A 20,809-nucleotide genomic window follows, 5' to 3' on the forward strand; every position below is an offset into this window, starting at 1 on the left:
AAGGAAGCAGCACTTAAAAACTTGCATTTATTAACTATTCCAACAACCACATTCCGTTGTTTGATAAAAAGTGTGAAATGGGATAAATATAGGACTTCCAAAATCACTACAACATCTTAAATAAGAAGTGTCGGAAAAAGTTTTTTGCACAAAAGACAGCACACGAGCTATACTGGAACTGTAGTTGCTGATTTGACTGGAAAACAATATTATTCTGGCAGCCGAATGCTTACTTTATAAGATTACATGGATTGCTGGGAAGAACCATTTGCAGGCTTAGGAAAATGGTTTACAACAAGTGGCGGTCGTATAGCTTGATGGTCAGCAATCTTTTGTTTCCGAGCTTTGTACATTTCTTCTGTCTCGATCACAACCAATCTTTTAACCTAAGAGACCAAGTGAAGATAAAAAGTTACCAAGTGTTCAAAAAACTTATCTCTTGCAATGTGCTTTTATTATTAAACATACCTGTTGAAGCATTCCTCTAACAGTAGGAGTGTTCCATCGCATGACAGTACGATTGCACTTCCGTAAACGTAATGCTTCTAGTGTACGTCTATGCAGCTTCCTGGTTCCTGGTATTCCCCTGACCAAAGTTATGTATAGGTTTGGACTCCATGCAATTGGAACACAAGCTTTATAAGCCTTGAAGGCATTCAACATGTTGTTTAATTTCTTCAACCTAACAATGTCAAGGAAACATCGAGAAGAATGTCAGTGTGAAGAAAATTTCAAACACTGACAAACAAGAAATCCAGATATCAAAGTATTAAATAAAGCATCATACAAACATTTCCACTTCTCGGATCCATTACGCCTTCTTACATATTGACTACATTAACCTTCCAAAAAGAATCCTTAATTCTGGAACCAACAGTCGGGGTAAATTTCAGAATTCACGGAGACAATTAAAATACATAAAATGCCTCCATCTCCAACCTGGGCAGCACAGGTTGGGTCCAATACACTTCTTTTACCTTGTTTTCGACTTCCCAAGAAACTTGCTCCCGGGTTTTTTAGGAACAAAAGCAGATCAATGATAAAACATGAAAGATAGAAAAGGTAAAGGTAAACAAGGGGGCAAGAAAGAGGAAGTAGAAGCTCTCAAGAATCAATAACAAGAAAGATGGGTTATACTCAGAATTAAAAAAATAAAATTATAAACTACTACATGAGTAATCACAATCAAGCTCTCTGGTAAAGGATATCCAGATCAACAACAAGAACCTAACCAGTGTTCCAGTTGAATTAATATCCTTTACACGACTATTAAACGAACAATCAGCTTCAAGATCAAGAACATTTCATACACTGATATCAGCATTAAACGAAGACCCATTAGCCCAAATAAACATTTAATCTGCGCAGTTAAAAGGCATGTTAAAAAATGTAAGATCAAAATATAGTACTTGAGAAACTACAAGAGAGTACCTGAACAAAAGTGGCCGAGATATAACCGACGACAACCAGGGTTTTAGACCGACAAGACTACCCAAATCCATGTGTTTTTCTACTTTTTTAAGGATGTAGTAATTTTTTTTATTTTTTTTTATGTTTTATCAAAATTCGTAATTACAAATATTTATTTTATATTTCAAGAATATTTCTATTCGTAATATTTATTTATTTTTTTATTTGGTACGTGGTTAATATGCTTGTTACGACTTACGAGTCGGTTCGTGTGATTTTTCACTTATACGAAATCGATGATGTGTAACCAGTTAGGTTGCATATTTAAAAAATATTATATTTTATTAAGTTGATTTTGTGAGTTAGAATGACGTGTTCGTAAATTATGATTTTTTGTTACATAAATGACTTTTGATTTATTTTCAATTTTAATAATATAATACTAAATTTATTTTCCATATCAATATTATCTCTAAATATGTTTAAATATGTATTTGTGTAAGGTACTCGTCCCTGACATATGTATGCCACATATTGTTTTTCGACATCGGATGAATATCCTACGGTCAGAGTTAGACCTATACGTCCGGGTACTTTTAAAGTATTGGACGAGTCTCGTTTAGTATCTTTTAACCGCTGGACAAGTATATTTTACCTATTATTAGAAAACACCAAGTGTATTAAACTTTTGTTATGAGATCATTTCTCAACAAATTTTCTAGATGATGACTTTGTATTCATGCGTTCCGACGGAAAAAAACCAAACTAATTTTAACATTTTAGTGAATCTGGAATCAAATATAAGAAGGTGACTCAAAACTTTTTTAATGATAAATAGACATTCATCATATTTTGATAACTTTCTGACAATAAATCATCATTTAAAATAAAATTCATTTAATCTTATCCAAAAAAATTCATGCCACCTTCATCATTTCTTTTTTCTAAGTTTACTCTCTTAATTAGAATATTTTTCTATTCAACAACTAAACAGAACATAAATTTTTGGTCTCAATTTAGTTATTCATTTCATAATATTTCTGGACAAATTGTGAGTACTCACTCGTGGAACACTCGTAATAAAAGTCTGATCGAAACATTCTAGAGATATTGTAGAACCACAATAATAAATAATAAATAAATAAAACAAAGAAGAAGAATAGTAGCGTATACAATGGGGAACACAAGAACAAGCTGACGACGACTCGGGCAACACTACCTGATCTAATTCATCTTTTAACTATTTCTTCTTAATTCAAAAACAATTTTATTTCTTCTTTTATTTCTAACAAAATCAAAATTAGGGTTTGTATTTCCCGAGTAAAGATCAATTGATCTCTTCATTTCTTTCAGATCCCAGTCCCCTCTTCAATGTAAGTTCTTCTGTTCTTTTCTTTCAGCAGCTGCTATTAATATATGCACATATGTGTGAATACGATGCTCTATTTTTGTAATTCGTTGATGAATTTGTGTTTATATGAGCCTATAATAAAACCCTTTTCAGGTTCTTGATTTTTGATCAAGATTTGGTGCTTTTGATCAAGATTTTATGATATCTTTTGTGGGTATCGATCATATTTTGTAAAGGGTTGAGAATGTATTGAATAGTATGAGTTGCTACTTTAAAGGTGGAAACTTCGTGTTGTATTGGTCCTAAAGGGGGTTCTTGAAAGGATCCCATTTGGGTGTTTTAGTGGATATGATTAAGCAGATTTTAGGCAAACTTCCTCGGAAGACGTCGTCTAAATCTTCTAGCAGTAAGGAGGGTGCTTTTGCGTCTGCTAACTCGTCAGGTTTAGTTAGTGGTGTTGTTGGGAATACTCCTAAGAGTAATTCTGCTTCTGGGAAAGTACTTAATACAGATTCGGGAGCTTCTCATTCTAGTAATGGGACACATGTTTCACAACCAACGAGTACTAGTGTTAAATCAAATCAAGGAAAGAAACTAGGGACGATGGGTTCGGAAAAAGGTCAAGTGAATAATAATACTGTTTATGAAGCTTTGCCTAGCTTTAAGGATGTTCCAAGCTCTGAGAAGAATAATCTTTTTGTTAGGAAGTTGAATATGTGCTGTATTGTGTTTGATTTTACTGATCCTTCGAAGAATCTGAAAGAGAAGGATATAAAGCGACAGACCTTGCTTGAGCTTGTCGAGTACATTTCGTCGGTGACGTCCAAGTTCAATGAGATAACAATGCTGGAAATCACGAAAATGATTGCTGCAAATTTGTTTCGAGCACTGCCGAATCATGATAATAAACTACCTTATGTATATGACCCGGAGGATGACGAACCGACTTTGGAGCCATCCTGGCCTCATCTCCAAATTGTATATGAATTTCTTTTGAGATTTGTTGCTTCCCCGGAGACAGATGCAAAACTAGCTAAAAGATACATTGATCAGTCTTTTCTGTTGAAATTACTTGAACTCTTTGACTCAGATGATCAAAGGGAAAGGGAATACTTGAAGACAATCCTTCACCGTATTTATGGAAAGTTCATGGTGCACCGTCCATTTATTAGAAAATCCATTAACAACGTCTTCTACACTTTTATATTTGAGACGGGCCACCATAATGGAATTGCAGAATTGCTTGAGATCTTGGGTAGTATTATCAATGGATTTGCACTTCCCTTGAAGGAAGAGCACAAACACTTCCTTGTCCGTGCACTGATTCCCCTACACAAACCCAAATGCATATCAATGTACCACCAGCAACTTTCTTATTGCATTACCCAGTTTGTGGAGAAAGATTTCAAGCTGGCTGACCCAGTGATCCGAGGTCTACTAAAGTATTGGCCGATAACTAATAGCTCAAAAGAGGTTATGCTACTTGGTGAGCTAGAAGAAGTTCTGGAAGCTACCCTAGCAGCCGAATTTCAACGGTGCATGGTCCCATTGTTCCAACAAATTGCTCGCTGCCTCAGCAGTTCACACTTTCAGGTGACATATTAGTATATAATATGTCATTCATTGATGTTACAGGGATCTCTATTAAACCGTTTTATTAATTCCTTTTGTGCCATTATGTACTACCAGATAATTGGTAGTTTATGAACGTGTCTCGTTTTGAAATTGTTTATTCGTGACGTTTTCTTGTGCAATTGATACTCTGTGGACTTTAATGAGTGCTCTGCCAACTGCTTATATAAGTATCTAGTTGACTAGTAACTATAGTTCATATGTATATATTATCTGTCATGAACAGGAATTATTTTTGATGCTTCCCACAATAACTTTAGTTTAGAAATTATACAGATATTGGTATAAATGTAAAATTATATATATATGTGTGTGTGTGTGTATTTTAAATTTACACTTCGTAAATATATTCACTTGGCTTTTCAATTAATAAAGTACAAATGAAAACCCAGCTTCTTATAAAAGGGAAATAAAAATTATTTTTAAAGAAATAAAAGACAGTGAAACTCAGTCAAGACCCTTAGAAGATGACATTAATAATAATAATCTTCTTCAATATTAATTATTATAGTTTGTGATCTTCTTAATATTGAAACAAACAAAATTTTCAATATATCATTATCTACTTTGAGTTCACTTACTTCGTATGCATACTATTATAAGTAACAATACCCGGATATTGTATATGCATATATAGTTATTACAGTAATGATGATCAATATTAGTTATTATAGTTTGTGATTTTCTTAATATTGAAACAAACAAATTTTTCAGTATATCATGATTTACTTTAACTTCACGTAATTCGTATGCATACTATTATAAGTAACAATACCCTGATATTATATATATTCTAGTGGGTCAAACAAAACGGTGAGAACATATTTTGTTTACGACCTTATGTACCCAGGTGAGTGGTTGGGACTTGGGATATGTATTAATTGATAAAGACATACATTCAATTATTGGACTGAGGATGGTATAGCCTTGAATCAAATCAAAATTGAAATGTCTTAATATGTGTAAAAGTCAAACCGGGCCAAAATATGGAATGAAGGGACTAGGGAGTAGTATATAAGTATATTCAAGACATCTTGGAGATTCTGTGATAATAGATACCAAGTTGTAATATGGTGTCATACTGTCATGCTATAATATAATAGAGGCTATTATGTTTTAAGAAAATATTGCTTCTGATCTGATGTTTGCCAAACTTGAATCCTTATATTAATAATATGACTGTTATTGTATAGAGTATTTTATATTTTTAAGCTATTAAGATCTTGCGTCAAAATTGAATCAGGCTTCATGACTGAGGGATAGCATGCACATGATCGCTCAACTTGCTCATGGGTCATATGTTCAAGATCTTCTCAATATCCCCACTAAGAGAAGATTCTCGAGTCATTTGTTTAATATTAATTCTTTATTAGTGCAGAGATTTCTATCTATTTTAATTTGGAGAAGTTAATAATTTAGGTACTAAATGGGGAACACAATCACAATTTGAGTCCGGGTTGGAGTAGTTTGTATATATTGCAGTAGCATAAAGAGTAGTTTCTACATTTATTGTCATCACTCGTTTCTCATTAGAATTTAGATTACAGAGAGGCCGTCATTCGTGAAACAGATTTAGATGTTAATACACAGTTATTGTGTAGTTCACGAAGAATACTGCCTTTAGATAGGCACTATACAACTTTATCAGATTTGTTACTTTATAGTTAAAAATTAATTTTATATTCTGGACAGTCAGTATAAAGTTAGCATTCTAGCATACATCAATCGACTCCTGCAGACATTTACAAATTCTTCTACAGCACAGCTATAACTTTCTTGATAGATAGTGTATAATTCTGCATGGACCCGATTCTAGTGAACCAATTTCCTTGTCTTAGTTATTTTCTTTTGGATATTTAATTTGTGTTAACACTGGTCTAGGAACATGAATTATCACCTACCTGTCCAACTATTTACATAGTAAACTTGTAAACAATGTTGAGGGCATGTAGTGATGGAATCTGCCATTACATGATCTCTCAAGATTTGTATCTTAGACTATCTGCACTTCAACATGTATTTAAATGATCTCAGATAATCAGAAATCAGAAACAATGGCATTTTCTGCCATTTGTAACAAATTTTCCATGTTATCATATATACTTCAAAGCAATCTGAAAAGCTATTAGTTATCTTAAATTAGAGTATAATCTTCTATTTGACTTTGACCAAAAGGATGCTACATGTTTATTACTCCCTCTGTCCTGGCCATTTGTATACGTTTGAGACAGAGGGCTCGGCACGCATTTAAGGTTCTTATAAAATATAGTTCCATAAATATTATTATTATTTTTGCTTTTGAATACAAATTTAATGTTTAAATTTTTATTCAGAAACAAAAGCTTTTAAAAACAAGTTATAGAAATATTCTTTATAGAAGCCTTAAAATCCCTACCAAGCAATGCAAAAAACTGAACAGAAATGAGTGGGACAGAGGGAGCATAGTACAATAGTAGATGTCGCGTGGTGTCATAAAATGTTTTAGTAACTACTTGTAAAATTCTAATTGATATATATGTCATTTAACCCCCCTCCCGACGAACATGATCCATAAGTACTGCGGGGCCTTGTCAATGGAATTGCCATCAAGTTCAGTTCTAGAGTAATGAAACTGTGGTGCATAGATGTGCTTTTGAGAAGTGACTTCCATTTATTCTAGTATAATGAGAACAGCAGTGTTGATACATTTTGGATTGTCCTCATGAAGAGTAGAATAGAATGCTATGAACTTAAAACCAAGGACTGGATTCTATAATAATGTCAAGAGCAGAGAAGATTGGAAGCTGATTTTGGATGTAGTTGGTTTTATCGTCCTTCCTTTCTGTTCATTAAGGGTTCACTTGGATCTCGATCTTTAAGTATGATTATACTGAATAGTTCCTGTGTTCTTTTCCCTGCACTGTACGACAAGTTGTGCTCATGATTAATCTATAATATATTGCGCTTTGACATGTCATGTCTTTGCCACAGGTAGCCGAGCGTGCATTGTTCCTATGGAATAATGATCACATAAGGAATCTTATTACTCAGAATCGCAAGGTTATACTTCCAATAATTTTCCCGGCATTGGAAAACAACACCAGGAGTCATTGGAATCAAGCTGTTCAGAGCTTGACAGTGAATGTTAAAAAAATCTTTTCCGATGCAGATCAAGTACTTTTCGACGAGTGCCTATCCAAATTCCAAGAAGATCAGATCAGGGAAAAAGAAACATCGGAGAAACGAGCATCCACCTGGAAGCGGTTGGAAGATGTCGCAGCATCCAACACTGGGAGCAACGAGGCATTGCTCGACTCTAGTTTTGCTTCCTCTGTCACAGTATCTACTAGCACAACTTCTCAAGCCAAGACAGGTGGTTGAGGATAACTCCTTATGATCACTCAAGTTGACATCGTCGACCTGTTGGTGGCCATACAAGGTATTCTGTGAGGATTGAAGACGAATGAGTGTTGCTTTAAAATCCCTAGGAAATCTTACTAATCACTCTGCGGATCAAGCATTGCACATTAAGGGGCAATTTTGTGGATATTAAGGTTATTCTGTTTTCAATTCTTTTCTTGGCTATTTCTTTTTTGTTGTCAGCCATGGAGATGTGTGTATCATAAGAGAACTAATTTTTAAAGCTCGTCTTTCGAAATTTCTACCATTAATGTTATTTGTGTACCGAAGCGAAGGAATTGCCCTTTGTACTAGCAAATAATTATGTATAATTTGGATCATACATCTTTCTCTTACATTTCTTGTTCAGCACCATTCGACTGCAAATTATTTGGTTGTAATATTGAAGTGCCCAGAGGTCGGCTACTGCAACTCTGCGAGGGAGTTTATGCTATCGAACAATGATGTCAAACCCCCGGTTAATTTTTTCAGTCAGTGGATGTGGAATAGTTGTCTGGTTACTGTGAGGCTTTTACTCGAGCTTTCAATAATAGACGACTGTTCTTTCTCTCTTTTTTGTTTTAAAATTCTGAACTTTCAAATGGAAATTATTGGAAAAGCTGATTTTGGCCGTGCTTGGTTAGTTCTTAGCAGAGTGGATTCAGCTAGGTAGTTGCTAGTCGACCGAATGTTAGTTGTTTTGATTAGCGGATTGAAGAGCCCAGTCGAAATAGTTCTATCAAAATTCGATAGTCAGCATTAAACTCCTCCAGTGATATTCACATCTACTGAGGGTGTAGAGCCATTGTTGATTATACCTTGAATTAACGTCCTCGTGGCTTTAGAGGTCCATTCCCTCTTTTTGTCAAATTAGACGAACCCTCCTGTTTTCGAATAATGTTGTTCTGCACCGTGAGCTGTGACGTTGAAAATGAACTCACACATAACAAAAATGCCCCAGCTAGTCCGGGAGGGGGTAGTGAGTAGTGACCAATGGACCACTAAATAATTGAACCCCAGATCGTCACATGATAAAATGGGAGATGACAGATGCCAAAATCTTAATGAATCCAGTATATTTCTGATATTTATAATTATTGAATTTGAGAAAAACTTGTGATTTTTTCTTGAGTGTGAAGTGCAGACATACTTGAACTTTCTAATTATAATATTTTTAATGTTTTTGATAAAATTATAGAAAGATACTGTATTGCGGAACTGTCAGAAGCGCGACTTAATCAACTAGTTTAGTTTAATAAATAGACAACGACGATCAACCCAGAAGTTGATGAAGAGGCGTGGACGGTCTGGAGAAAATTGGATGCATCCTTACACGAGTAACACGAGTGATCAAAGTCCAAAGTGAAGAGATGGAAGACATGAGGAGGACACAAACAAGACAACATTCAAGTCCATTGGTCCCCAACATAAAGCTAACCAATGAATTTGCAGCAATATCAGTATGGGTTTAATAACATTATCATCAAAAAAAAAAAATCTATTTCTTTCCTGATTCTCATAATAAAAATTCAATACGATACAAAAACGTACACTTTCCTTTCATGCCAGATTGATGCAAGTATTACTCCTCCCTTCCCCGTCTTTTTGGATTGTTAATACTCCCTCCGTCGCCTGAGTAGTACACATCGGAGACGAGGACGCGACACGGACTTTAATGCTCCTACAAAGTGTTGTTGTGCAATTTATTTTTAAAAACTTTCTTTTCTAAATTAAAGTTTGGATGTTATATTTTTATACCAAAAAAAAAAATCTCAAAAATAAGTTACGGAACTAAATTTTATAAGAGTATTGAAATGCGTGTCGAGTAGTTAGAAATAAACGTATATAATTATTGGGACAGAGAGAGTATTTTTTTAGAGAAGATTCGATATGTATGTTAATATTTATATAATATAAACTTAATTTTAATATATTTTTTAAAAAATAAAAAATATATCAAAAACAAAAAAATTAGAAAATAAATTATGAAATTATATTTTATATACATTTTAAAATATATGTTAGAATAAAAAAAATATAAATAATATAAAGCAGAGAGACTATCTTTATCACTCTGCAAGCCTGCAAAACAACAAAAGACGGAGAGGTACAAGTCCTCCTAAATATCTTAACATCACAAACTCCACATGCCATATTTCTCCTCCACTCAATAACCAATTTTTGTATTTCATTTCTTCATTTCACCTTGCTCCTGAACTATAATAAAAGTCTTCAAAAAATTAAATAAAAATCCTTCACTATTATTATTACACACATTATGATGATCCAAAAAGTAGTTTGTTGCGCAACGCCACCGGTTGCGACACCAACATCAGTACCACCGCAGCGAACGACATCGCTGCCGGTCCGTACCATCCCCGGAGGGTACGGATGGCCGGTGGTTGGGCCGTTAGGGGACAGGTTATCGTATTTTTGGTTCGAGGGACCAGCTACTTATTTTAAGAAGAGAATAGAGGAGCATAAGAGCACGGTGTTTCGGACAAATATGCCACCAACGTTTCCGTTTTTCACGGGAGTGAATCCGAATGTGATAGCCGTGCTAGACTGCAAGTCATTTGCGCATATGTTTGATATGGAACTTGTTGAGAAGAAGAACATTCTTATTGGAGATTTCATGCCTAGTACTGGCTTCACTGGCGATATGCGTGTCTGCGCTTACCTTGATACTTCTGAACCTAAACACACTCAGGTACGTGGATACAATTGTTGAAGAGAAGCTAAAGTTGCTTCTAACTTCTACTTTTTTTTGACCTATTTGTGTAAACAAGTAGATTTTAATTAGTTGACAATACTAGTTTTTGTTTCAGAGAGCTTCTAATTCTTTTCTAAACACCTCTAATCCACTTCTCCACTTCTGTAAGGAAGAAGTCATTTCTGTATTAAATAAATTGTTTAAATTTGGTCGAATTAAATTGTTAAGAGTCGTTATCAGACTGATACATTAAATAACCGTTGCTGCAAAACTTATGACAGGTCAAGAAATTCGCGATGGAGATTCTAAAACGAAGCTCAAAGATATGGGTCCCGACCGTGACCTCAAACCTAGACACAATGTGGGACTCCATCGAGGCCGGTATCTCCGAATCCGGCTCCGTGACTCCCCTCGCCCAGCTCCAACAATTCATCTTCAACTTCCTCACAATTTGCCTCATTGGAGCCGATCCTGCAAAATCACCAGAAGTAGCTGAAAAAGGTTACATGTGGCTCGACGCATGGCTTGCCCTCCAAGTCCTTCCCATTACGAACATACCAACGTTACAACCTCTCGTTGAAATTTTCTTGCATTCTTTTGCGTATCCTTCTTTTCTCGTCTCTGGCGGTTATAATAAGCTCGTCGAGTTCGTTGAAAAAGAAGGCCAAGAAGTTCTCGAGCTGGCTCAGACCGAGTTCGGGTTAAGTAAAGCAGAAGCCCTACATAACCTAATTTTTATCCTAGGGTTTAATGCATTTGGTGGATTTAGTGTTTTTTTACCGTCTATTTTTAGTGCCCTGGGAAATGATACCACAGGGTTGCAACAAAAATTACGAAACGAGGTCAAGGAAAAAATCGGGACTAACTCGTTGAGTTTCGACTCGGTAAGACAACTCGACTTGGTTAACTCGTTTGTTTACGAGACACTTAGGCTCAACCCGCCCGTGGCATTACAATATGCGAGGGCTAGGAAAGATTTTACGCTGAGTTCGCATGACTCGGCATTCGAGATAAAGAAAGGAGAGCTGCTTTGTGGATATCAGCCTCAGGTTATGAGAGATGAGAAAGTGTTTGATGAGCCTGAGAAATTTGTGGCGGACAGGTTTACTAAAGAGAAGGGGAGCGAGTTACTGAGTTATTTGTTTTGGTCGAATGGGCCACAGACCGGGTCACCCAGCGAGTCGAACAAGCAATGTGCTGCCAAAGATTATGTAACGCTCACTAGTTCAATTATCGTGGCTCATATGTTTCAGAGGTACGAGTCTGTTAAGATTGATTCTTCTGGAGCAATCTCGGACTATGAAGCGGCTAAATAAATTTCGAATATTCATGTAGTAAAACAGGTCTATGAGGAATAAGCAGCATCAACTCATTTGTGTTTTTATATGGTTATGCCTCACAAAAATGATGGGTTGGTCATGTATTGTATGATATGGAATATTAAGTACTTTTATGCACAAATTTTGAATAAAGCACACTATACATGTTATTACATTCATGTATTTCAAATAATCACGTTTTTTTTTTATTAATTTCAACCTTATATTATATTCCAAAAAAATTAGGCAAAAACTATGCATTGTGTAAGTTCTTTAATATTTAGTTTAAGAATGCAAATCTGTAGTACAAGTTTTTAAAATATTGGAGAAAATTATATATTATTAAGAACTTCAAGTTCATATTAAACAAAAAATCATGATAAGCACACATAAAACTTGGATCGGACCTGATCCATTTAATTTTATCGGAGTCGGATTCGGATCGGATTTCAACCTGATTTTTGGGACATGATCCTAATCCTAATTCATAGGATCACGGATTTTCGGATCGGAGTTCGTCCATTTATATTTAGAAAAAATATAAAAATTTCATTATATATATATATTTAGAACTTTCGGATCGCATGAAAATTTGAATATGTATTGCAAAATAAAAATAAAAATGCGTAAGTAATACAAAACTACCGTACGCATCAATCCATTTTGAAACTTATAACATTACAGCTCTGTTCTAAAAGTCGGTGATTAATCACCAATTAATCCCTGTTCCGTAGCTCACCGAACTGATTAAATCTCCGATTAATCACCGATCAATCCGATTAATCCCCCATCAATTCAATTAATCCCCGATTAATCTTTGTTCCGTAATTTCACCGATTAAGTCCGATTATCGCTTTTTACAACACTGCGTTACAGTACTTCAAAGGTATCTTAAAATGTAAACGGAATGCAATCAATGCTTTTCTTTTGATTGTAAAAACCAAGCAGAGCTACTCGTAACAATTTCTTAAAAAAAATAAAATATATTGCTCAGTTAGAGTACTTTTGATCATCAATACATATACTATTGATAAAACAATACTCCTTGACAAATTAATAATTGATGGATGATTAATATGCTTAACTATACTACTCTTCTGTAGGCTTAGGCAATCTTAACTGCTACTCCCTCCGTCCCCTCCATTTCTTTACACTTTCCTTTTTGGGGTGTCCCATCCAATTATTTACATTTCAAAACTGACCCAAAATAGTCAATGAGTCCCACCATTTCTTCACTTTTCTTTCCTTTTCACACTACTTTTACTCCACTATCTTCTTTTTATACATTAAAAATCAATGGGTCCCACCACTTCACCCACTTTTCATCCTCTTTTCCACTACTTTATACATATTTTTTAACCTCCGTGCCCAACCCAAACGATAAGAAATGGGAGGGACAGAGGGAGTAATATTTTAGTTCCTCCAATGTAAAAATAAGAGTTTTATTATCCTAAGTACTATGTACAGAATGCAGATCCCTCTAGTTTATTTTATTTATTTTTACATATAATATATTAGTTAAGTATTATAAATAAATAAATAAATAAATATACGTATAAAATTCGGATCGGATTATTTCCGGATCGAATCATATTAAATCCATATCATATATCTATCGGATCGGATTTTTTTCGGGATCGAATTTTATTTTAGATGATCCATATCCGCTCCGCTAGCTCCTGGATCGGACCAGATATCCGATCCATTGACAGCCTATGTCTGGGGAAGGACACTTCTAGCTTTTTTCGATAGGAAACCAGCTTCTACTTTCATTCACCCGTTTGCATAAAAAGTCAAAAGCACTTATAAAAAACTGAGAATGCTAGCTTTTGTACTTATAAAAAGCTGGGAATGCTAACTTTTGTTTTGTTCATGGCTTCTATTTCTTTCGCAAACAGTTTAATCACTTATAAGTTTTAATTATTTCTCACCTGTAATCTATTTCTAAGTTTATCCAAATGATCCTTACAATAGTCTCATATTTCTCACCTGTAATCCACTTCTTTACTCTAAACAAGAAGCACTTTTTTAAGTTTACTCAAGTCTCAAACACGTGCTTCTATAATCTCAAATTTCTTTTGTTAATTAATACATATAATTTGTGGATTATATATATTCAATAACAATTTGTAAGCTAATTATTCTTTGAATATTAGTCGAATATTGACATAACTACCCTATAGGACTGACCACTTCTACATGTGATAATTATATCCATTCTACCTCTGATTGTAAAGAAAAAGAAAAAAACACATTTTTACACACTTTTGTCTTCAAGAATGAGTTGATCATTATCCAAAAGCCTAGTCAAATTTGGTTACAAATTATCTTTAAAAAATGCAGCAAAAACATTGGATGAGTTGCAATAAATTCAAATCTAAGTACATTAAAATTTTATAAAAGGACTTTGAGCTATCACATGGAGGGGGAACAGGAAAGGGGAATGAACATGGGAACTCGACGTTAAATGGTTGGTGGGAATAAAAATGAGCGTGAAATGATTTGCAAAAATGATAATTCAAACACCGTCCCAGGAGATGAGGTTCTTATTCCGGTTAACTAGGCTCACCTTCCATAAACCAGACATTCCAATAGTAAGAAATCTACGTGTATATATGAATTTTGAAGTCTAGAAACATAATCCCATACAGGTATTTAGTCTGGGCTAGAAATCTACGCGTATATATGAATTTTGAAGTCTAGAAACATAATCCCATACAGGTATTTAGTCTGGGCTAACATATTCAGCAGTCAGCACTACTATAATCAGGTACATTGCCATAGTCAGCATGCCCACCTCCGAGCAGAACGATAGCTTGACATGGACAAACACGACCAAATTCATTTAGTTCCATTCGAGCAAAAAGATAACTTGACATAGACAAACATTACCATATTCAGGTAGTTTCTATAAGAGATCTCTAGCTCTTTAAAGAAACTGGACATCTCATCAAGACTGAGCATGAGATTTGTCAACACCTTCTTTCCAGCCTCTCTGGCGAGCTCGTAGCTCCCACAATGAAGTCAGTCGTTTTTGTGCCAACAAAGTCACTTCAGCCTTTTCTCGGGCTTCTTCGCATGTCTCCATTCCGGAATTGCACTTGTCTGCCTCCTTTTGATATTGGGATGTGATCTTCTTAGCCTCAAGCAAAGCCATATCAGCACGCTGCTGATTTTCGGTGAATTCCGCTTCTCGTAATTTTAACTCCTCTGATAGAAGTTCTGTAAGATTATTTTCAGTGTCTTCGCCAACTTCTGGATCATGCTTTGCACAATCTGCGCACAAGCACAAACAACATTAAGAAGCATACTGAATAATCAACCGAATCTAGGCTAAGATGAAAATGAAGACTTGTAAGTAACCACCAGCAGAACCCGTAAACAGCTTTTATATGCTCATTAAAGTAAAAACTAACCTGCAAAAGAATTGTTGCTCAGCTCTGCAAGAAAAACAAACAATAAATAAAAGTAAGCATTGCATTAAATTACTGAAGAATAATATAGGTAAAGAAACTGATCAGGATGCAAAAGATAAATCAAACTGACAGAGAAGCTAACGGTAAATTTGATCATAACTGACGAATATAAATCTTGTATCATAGGTATTATAAACAAAAAAAAACATTAAGCTATATCAGCCCAACAGATACATCCATACATAACCTCATGTCACATATTTAAAGCACATATAACAAGAGGGATGCACGTCTGATAACAAGAATCATGTTCTGATAATTACTCATGACTAGACAGTCAAACTGCATGCAGGTGGGACCTGAGGTGGAGAGTGATGCTGGGACTAAAGGGTCACAGCTGCCATTCCATTTCTAGTTAAGTAGACTATATCGTACTAATAATAGAATTGAAGTTGAGCAGCTGGGTTGTTTGGCCCATGTTTTACCTTCACCAGGTTGTGAGGTTGCCATTTGGACAAGCAAAATAAAAAATATTGTGCTTTCTAGTCTGACACTCCGGATTCATCATTGGTTAGACGATATTTCATCCAATGTAAAGTGACCAGAGCACTGGAAAATATAAGTCACTGCATTCTTGATAAATGACCAACTCTCCCAAAACCATACAGTGTTGAAGGAAGCCACTAAATGGATCTTATCATCTTATACATAAACACTCTCCCTCAATTGAAAGCCCGTTAAGGTTAGGAGTGGATCACCATAATAAACCCATTGATGGGCACACATAAGATGTCCAAATTATATTGAATTTTAAAGGCCTCTCATAAACCAAAGATACCATGTTTGTTGGGGTCATCTAACAAAAACTGAAGCTGTTTGAATAAGCTACTTAATGACCCTTATACATTATGAATATAACATAGCTCAACCTTCCAAACCCGGCAAACCTTCTACTCAGGCAAACAGATAAGGAGAACTATATGAGTGGTAGGAAGCTCACTAGGCACAATTTTAGAGGAAAACAAAAATTATCGCATGACAGTTATGGTGAGTACTTATAATAGATTACCATGTTATTTCGCAAACAATCTTTTTTTCACATGTCTACTGAAATTATAAAAAAGCAATGACGTATATAGCAAAGGAGAACTTTTAACTCGTAACTTAATTACTTCTGGAAACTTTTACCATAATGCTAATACATCAGACAAACTTATAATCGTGACAAAGCCTTGCTGTAAAGCCATAATTTTACTAGAAGTCAGCAAGCTAACTCGTTTGAGTTGTAGCTTATGGGTATAAAATGGTAATGTTTTCACCGATCGCCAGAAGGGGGACCACCATCCGGTATAATACTTACCCCGGAGCTGAATGCATCTGTTGTTCGAATGCTTGTGCAGAAACCAAAAATTACTGGAACTCTACAATGAACAAATGAAGGCTTCTAAGTTTTAACACCATGTCTAATATATTTAAGGCCTTCGTCATCATGCCGATCATTCTGACTTATTAAGAGTATTCCTAACAAATTTAACGTTCCACTTCCAATTTGTCATTGTAAGGGGAAAACAACTGAAGGATGAAAAATATGCTTCTTTCCTAAATGGAAGGCGAAAGACCCAACGTTTTTTTCTAATTGGTTCAAGGGCAATGTGGAATTATAGTTAACACTTAACAGTCAGCTTTGTCTTGCCAATTCATCTATGCTTACCACAAGTACTTGTAACAATTCATTTTGTGAACACTGTCAATACCATGATGTTTTGTTAATCGTTTAAATGCTAGTCATCTAAACTTTCTATGCAACTTCAATATCTTTTTTCAATTTTTCAATAATTACTTACAGACACAGAATGGCTTTATCTGACATCCCCAACTCTTAGGAAAGTGCAAGAGACGGCTTAATAAAAAAAAAAAAAGAACTGTTCAATTCAGTGCGTTATACTAGATAAGATTTATAGAAACTTAACTGTTGGTGATTAATGATTATTAAACAGGACCTGTAGGCTAATTCATGCTTGATTTCAATATTATTTTTTCCTTCATGTCCCCAGTCATAGACTGTATAGGAAAAGTTAAAACATCATGCTACTTCAAAGTCTAAAACAATATACGCATTGACTTTAATATAGAGGGGTCATCTAAAAATGTTTTCACAACAATTGGAAGTGAAGTTGATTAGAATGTCAATCAAGGACATGCAGCTTTGTGTCAATGTGAACTACAGGCATTTTTCCTAATTTCCCCTTCACTTGACCTCTTCGGCGTTATCCTTAATGTGATATTTGGTAACTTAATTTTAAGCATGGGTTTGAAAATGAAAGATGAAAGATAATTCTTGATCCCATATCATTACACATTCCAAATACAATTCCCTGCTTCCCAAGATCTAAACAGAAAAGTTACGACATATATATTTTTTGTAGTCTCCCTCTCCCCTCCAGGATAAACATGGAAATACTATTTACTAGAATAAGTAGACATGGCATTGCAACGCGTGTTAATGGAGAAAACTAAAATGAAATGATAACACTCTTTGACGTTAATATATAATTAAAGAAACAATTTTATGCTTCCTAAGTATGAATGAAAGAATATAATCAATAATCAAAATTGATTCTAAAAGGGACAGTAAAGTCTAGAACAACACAAAATGTACACAAAAATAGAAACAAAGCTAGGCTAGCAACATTACTCATAAGAAAATACTCCACTTAGCATCTAAGACCTAAAACCCCCATTCTTCACCAAGGTACAGGCTAATACCAGAAAGAGAAAAACTAACTAGATCTATGCAAACTCGAAACTTATAGTGCCTTGTATATACTTAGTCAAAGCTTAGACATCAGTCTTGTAGTCTAGTGGAAACTACCTGAGATAACAAGAGATTGAGTGTTCGGAGAAATAAAGGTAGGCAAAACAAGTTATAGCCTTATAGAAATCCTAGCCAAAGTAATAGTATAAATCTTCATTACTTAATAACAAGCACTAACCTAGACCTTGAAAATGAAAACTTTGATTTCAAAATCTAAGTGCAATGTCTTCACTCAAACAAAACCTCCGGATCTTTAGCCAAACCGCCAAACCGACACAATTACTTGCTCAGATCAGAATGAGGATCAATGCCCATATTGGGATCTCATATCCAGAAACCCACACTTAAACTAAACCAACACGATGAGCAGAATCCACAACACCTATAAGTTACATATCACATGAGCTATAATCAAATGAGTAAAAATCTCAAGATCCACCCCAAACAACCCAAACAATACACTTCCATCACAACACAAAACAAGATTGCAAAAAATCCAAAAGGGTCACAGTAAAAACCAAGAAAACGAAAAGGGCCACTGTAATAAGTGAAAAAGTTAGTACCTTGAGGAATAGTAATGAGAGGCAGAGAAGCAGAGCAATCACAGAGTGGGCAAGAAGGGCAAGAAAGTGAAGAAGAAGCAGCTAAAGCCTCCAGAGAATGCCAGTAAAGAGGTGGACCCACTATATAACCAGCCAGACACAATGCTAGTATTACCACAACTGTTTTCAAGACTCCTGCACTGCTGAATCTTGTTTCTTGATCTTCTAGTGCCATTGCTGTGGATGCAAGTTCAACACAGAGTCAGCTCTTATTGTCAACGTGTTTTCTGTTTTTCAAGATCCAGGCAGCAAAATATGCTGGGTTTGAGTAAAATAATTTAGGGGTTTTATAAAAAATGTCAAGTCTTTGAAATTCTTTTGTAAAACATATCGTATATTTTTTAAAATGTTTTTAAAATATGATTTTCTAAATAAAAATTTTAAATATCATTTTCGATATCTATTTATAAAACTACAATTACAAATTTATATATACAACTGTTATCCACCATATTTATAATTATAAATATAACTTAAAAAATATCTTAAAAACATAAAAACAACTTTAGAAAAACACTATTAAAAATGCTCCGCCTCACATAGCAACAAAGAAATCTAACTTTTCCACTAGTTTGATCACCCGGCTTCTGGCATCGGCTACTCAAGTTCATAAGAAACATTAAAAGCAACGCAACCCTGATTGAAAAAAAAAAAACATTATAAATAATAGAGAGATGTAATGCAGTCTATCAATAACCTGTTAAAACCCGCTTCGTATATTAGCGCATTGCGACTTTGGGAATAATACTGAAATATTTCCGGAGTTGGTATTCTTTCAAAATTATATAATATTATATGTCTAAATGGTTAAATAATGTGTTTTAGCTTGCAAGATTGGTCAAAATTACAACTAATTATAAATATATTTTTTGTGTATATATGAAAATTATTTTAAATTACATTCAGCTAAACAATATATTTTCAAATATTCTCATAGTAGAATCCTAAAAATATTTTTAAAAATTGATATTTTTGATAAATACCATAAAAGTTATCCATTTTTTAATTAGGAAGAATAATTTATTTGTTTTCTTAAATTAGCACTACAGAAAAAATGTGGTGTGTCATTGATAAAAATGGTCGTAAAAATAAAATATATCCATATCTTTTATGATTTTTTAACAAAATTTGTCGGTAACTTACAAGTTTAAATAATTCTAAATTAAAAAAATTAGTTTTTTAGATGTAAATTGTTTTGCATTCACACAGTCACCTTTTTAATACAGTCTAATAAATTAACAATGCACTTGATAGTATAATGTTTAAGAAAGAGATAATTTAACCAATTTAAGATGATACAAGAAATGAACAATTGTTTAAGATGAATGAAATTATAAACAAATGAAATGATAACTGAAGACGGGAAAAAGAAAAATATGTGCACATGTCTACTTAGTTCATGACTCTTTTAATACCTAACATGGTCACGAACACTTCATCGAAAAACTGATCCTATTTTTATTTTGATTGCATTCCATTAGGGTTAATTATCAAACTAGCACAAATGATATCAACTTCATTGCTATCTCCACGGTCTCAAATAACTCACTAAACTTTAATGGTATCAAATTCATCACTTTTGTTAAAAAAAGTAACGAAAGTTTAGACGGATGTAGGGTTTGACATGTGGCACGTAATTTGAAGTTTATATAGATACAATCTTTTCATTAAATTAAGTTTAGAATATAATTATCTAAATAAATGAATGGAACTAAATTTTAAGATATAATTAACTAAACTTCCAAGATTAACTTTTATGTTTTTTATTAGATTATAATTATTTTTGAATAATATTGAAATGTTTTCTCTTTTAATAAATTTTATTTCTGTGAATATTATTGTTGGCAAAAAAACATTTTTAAATTTTTTTATATCTCCAAATTTCTTAAAATTTTAAGAAAGATCTAGATCTCCAAAAAGAAATAGAACAGATTGAAAGATCTAGATAGAGCAGATTGAAATTGTTTTCGATTTTTAACATTTCTATTTCTTTTAGAGATTTAGATCTTTCTTAAAATTTTAAAAAAGTTGGTGATATAAAATAAATTTAAAAATATTTTTTTGCCAACAATACTATTCACATAAATAAAATTTATTAAAAAAGAAAATATTTCAATATTATTCAAAAATAATATAATCTAATAAAAAATATAAAAGTTAATCTTGGAAGTTT

The 20,809-nt window shown here is 33.9% G+C and overlaps 4 protein-coding genes and 1 long non-coding RNA gene across 12 annotated transcripts; 3 read left to right on the forward strand and 2 right to left on the reverse strand.

The window, feature by feature from the left end:
- Positions 1-13: 13 nt before the first annotated feature.
- Positions 14-1,554, reverse strand: LOC108222856 (uncharacterized). Of its 8 annotated transcripts, XM_017396798.2 has the most exons (5): positions 1,432-1,512; positions 978-1,360; positions 792-864; positions 469-682; positions 14-386 (listed from the first exon to the last, which is right to left on the reverse strand). In XM_017396798.2, coding segments are annotated over exons 3-5 (360 nt in total). In that variant the 5' UTR covers positions 794-864; positions 978-1,360; positions 1,432-1,512; the 3' UTR covers positions 14-242. The 8 variants fall into 8 exon arrangements, with proteins under 8 accessions (XP_017252287.1, XP_017252289.1, XP_017252285.1 ...); XM_017396800.2 differs by lacking the exon at positions 792-864 and having other exon boundaries at positions 1,233-1,360; XM_017396796.2 differs by having other exon boundaries at positions 792-1,360.
- Positions 1,555-2,526: 972 nt separating this feature from the next.
- Positions 2,527-8,127, forward strand: LOC108222853 (serine/threonine protein phosphatase 2A 59 kDa regulatory subunit B' gamma isoform). Its single transcript, XM_017396789.1, has 3 exons — positions 2,527-2,783; positions 2,915-4,354; positions 7,364-8,127. The coding sequence occupies exons 2-3, from the start codon at positions 3,110-3,112 to the stop codon at positions 7,751-7,753; spliced, it is 1,635 nt and encodes a 544-aa protein (XP_017252278.1). The 5' UTR covers positions 2,527-2,783; positions 2,915-3,109; the 3' UTR covers positions 7,754-8,127.
- Positions 8,128-9,847: 1,720 nt separating this feature from the next.
- LOC108219710 (fatty acid hydroperoxide lyase, chloroplastic) lies at positions 9,848-11,945 on the forward strand. The gene is made up of 2 exons (XM_017393211.2): positions 9,848-10,481; positions 10,766-11,945. The coding sequence occupies exons 1-2, from the start codon at positions 10,050-10,052 to the stop codon at positions 11,798-11,800; spliced, it is 1,467 nt and encodes a 488-aa protein (XP_017248700.1). The 5' UTR covers positions 9,848-10,049; the 3' UTR covers positions 11,801-11,945.
- A 2,383-nt stretch (positions 11,946-14,328) lies between these two features.
- On the forward strand, positions 14,329-14,654 carry LOC135152928 (uncharacterized). The gene is made up of 2 exons (XR_010292232.1): positions 14,329-14,454; positions 14,525-14,654. It is a non-coding gene; the product is annotated as an uncharacterized LOC135152928 (long non-coding RNA).
- Positions 14,396-18,900, reverse strand: LOC108219727 (uncharacterized). The gene is made up of 3 exons (XM_017393231.2): positions 18,598-18,900; positions 15,220-15,243; positions 14,396-15,079 (listed from the first exon to the last, which is right to left on the reverse strand). The coding sequence occupies exons 1-3, from the start codon at positions 18,809-18,811 to the stop codon at positions 14,754-14,756; spliced, it is 564 nt and encodes a 187-aa protein (XP_017248720.1). The 5' UTR covers positions 18,812-18,900; the 3' UTR covers positions 14,396-14,753.
- Positions 18,901-20,809: the final 1,909 nt, after the last annotated feature.

This window comes from Daucus carota, chromosome 5 (assembly GCF_001625215.2).
Source record: "Daucus carota subsp. sativus chromosome 5, DH1 v3.0, whole genome shotgun sequence".
Classification (NCBI taxonomy): Eukaryota; Viridiplantae; Streptophyta; class Magnoliopsida; order Apiales; family Apiaceae; genus Daucus; species Daucus carota.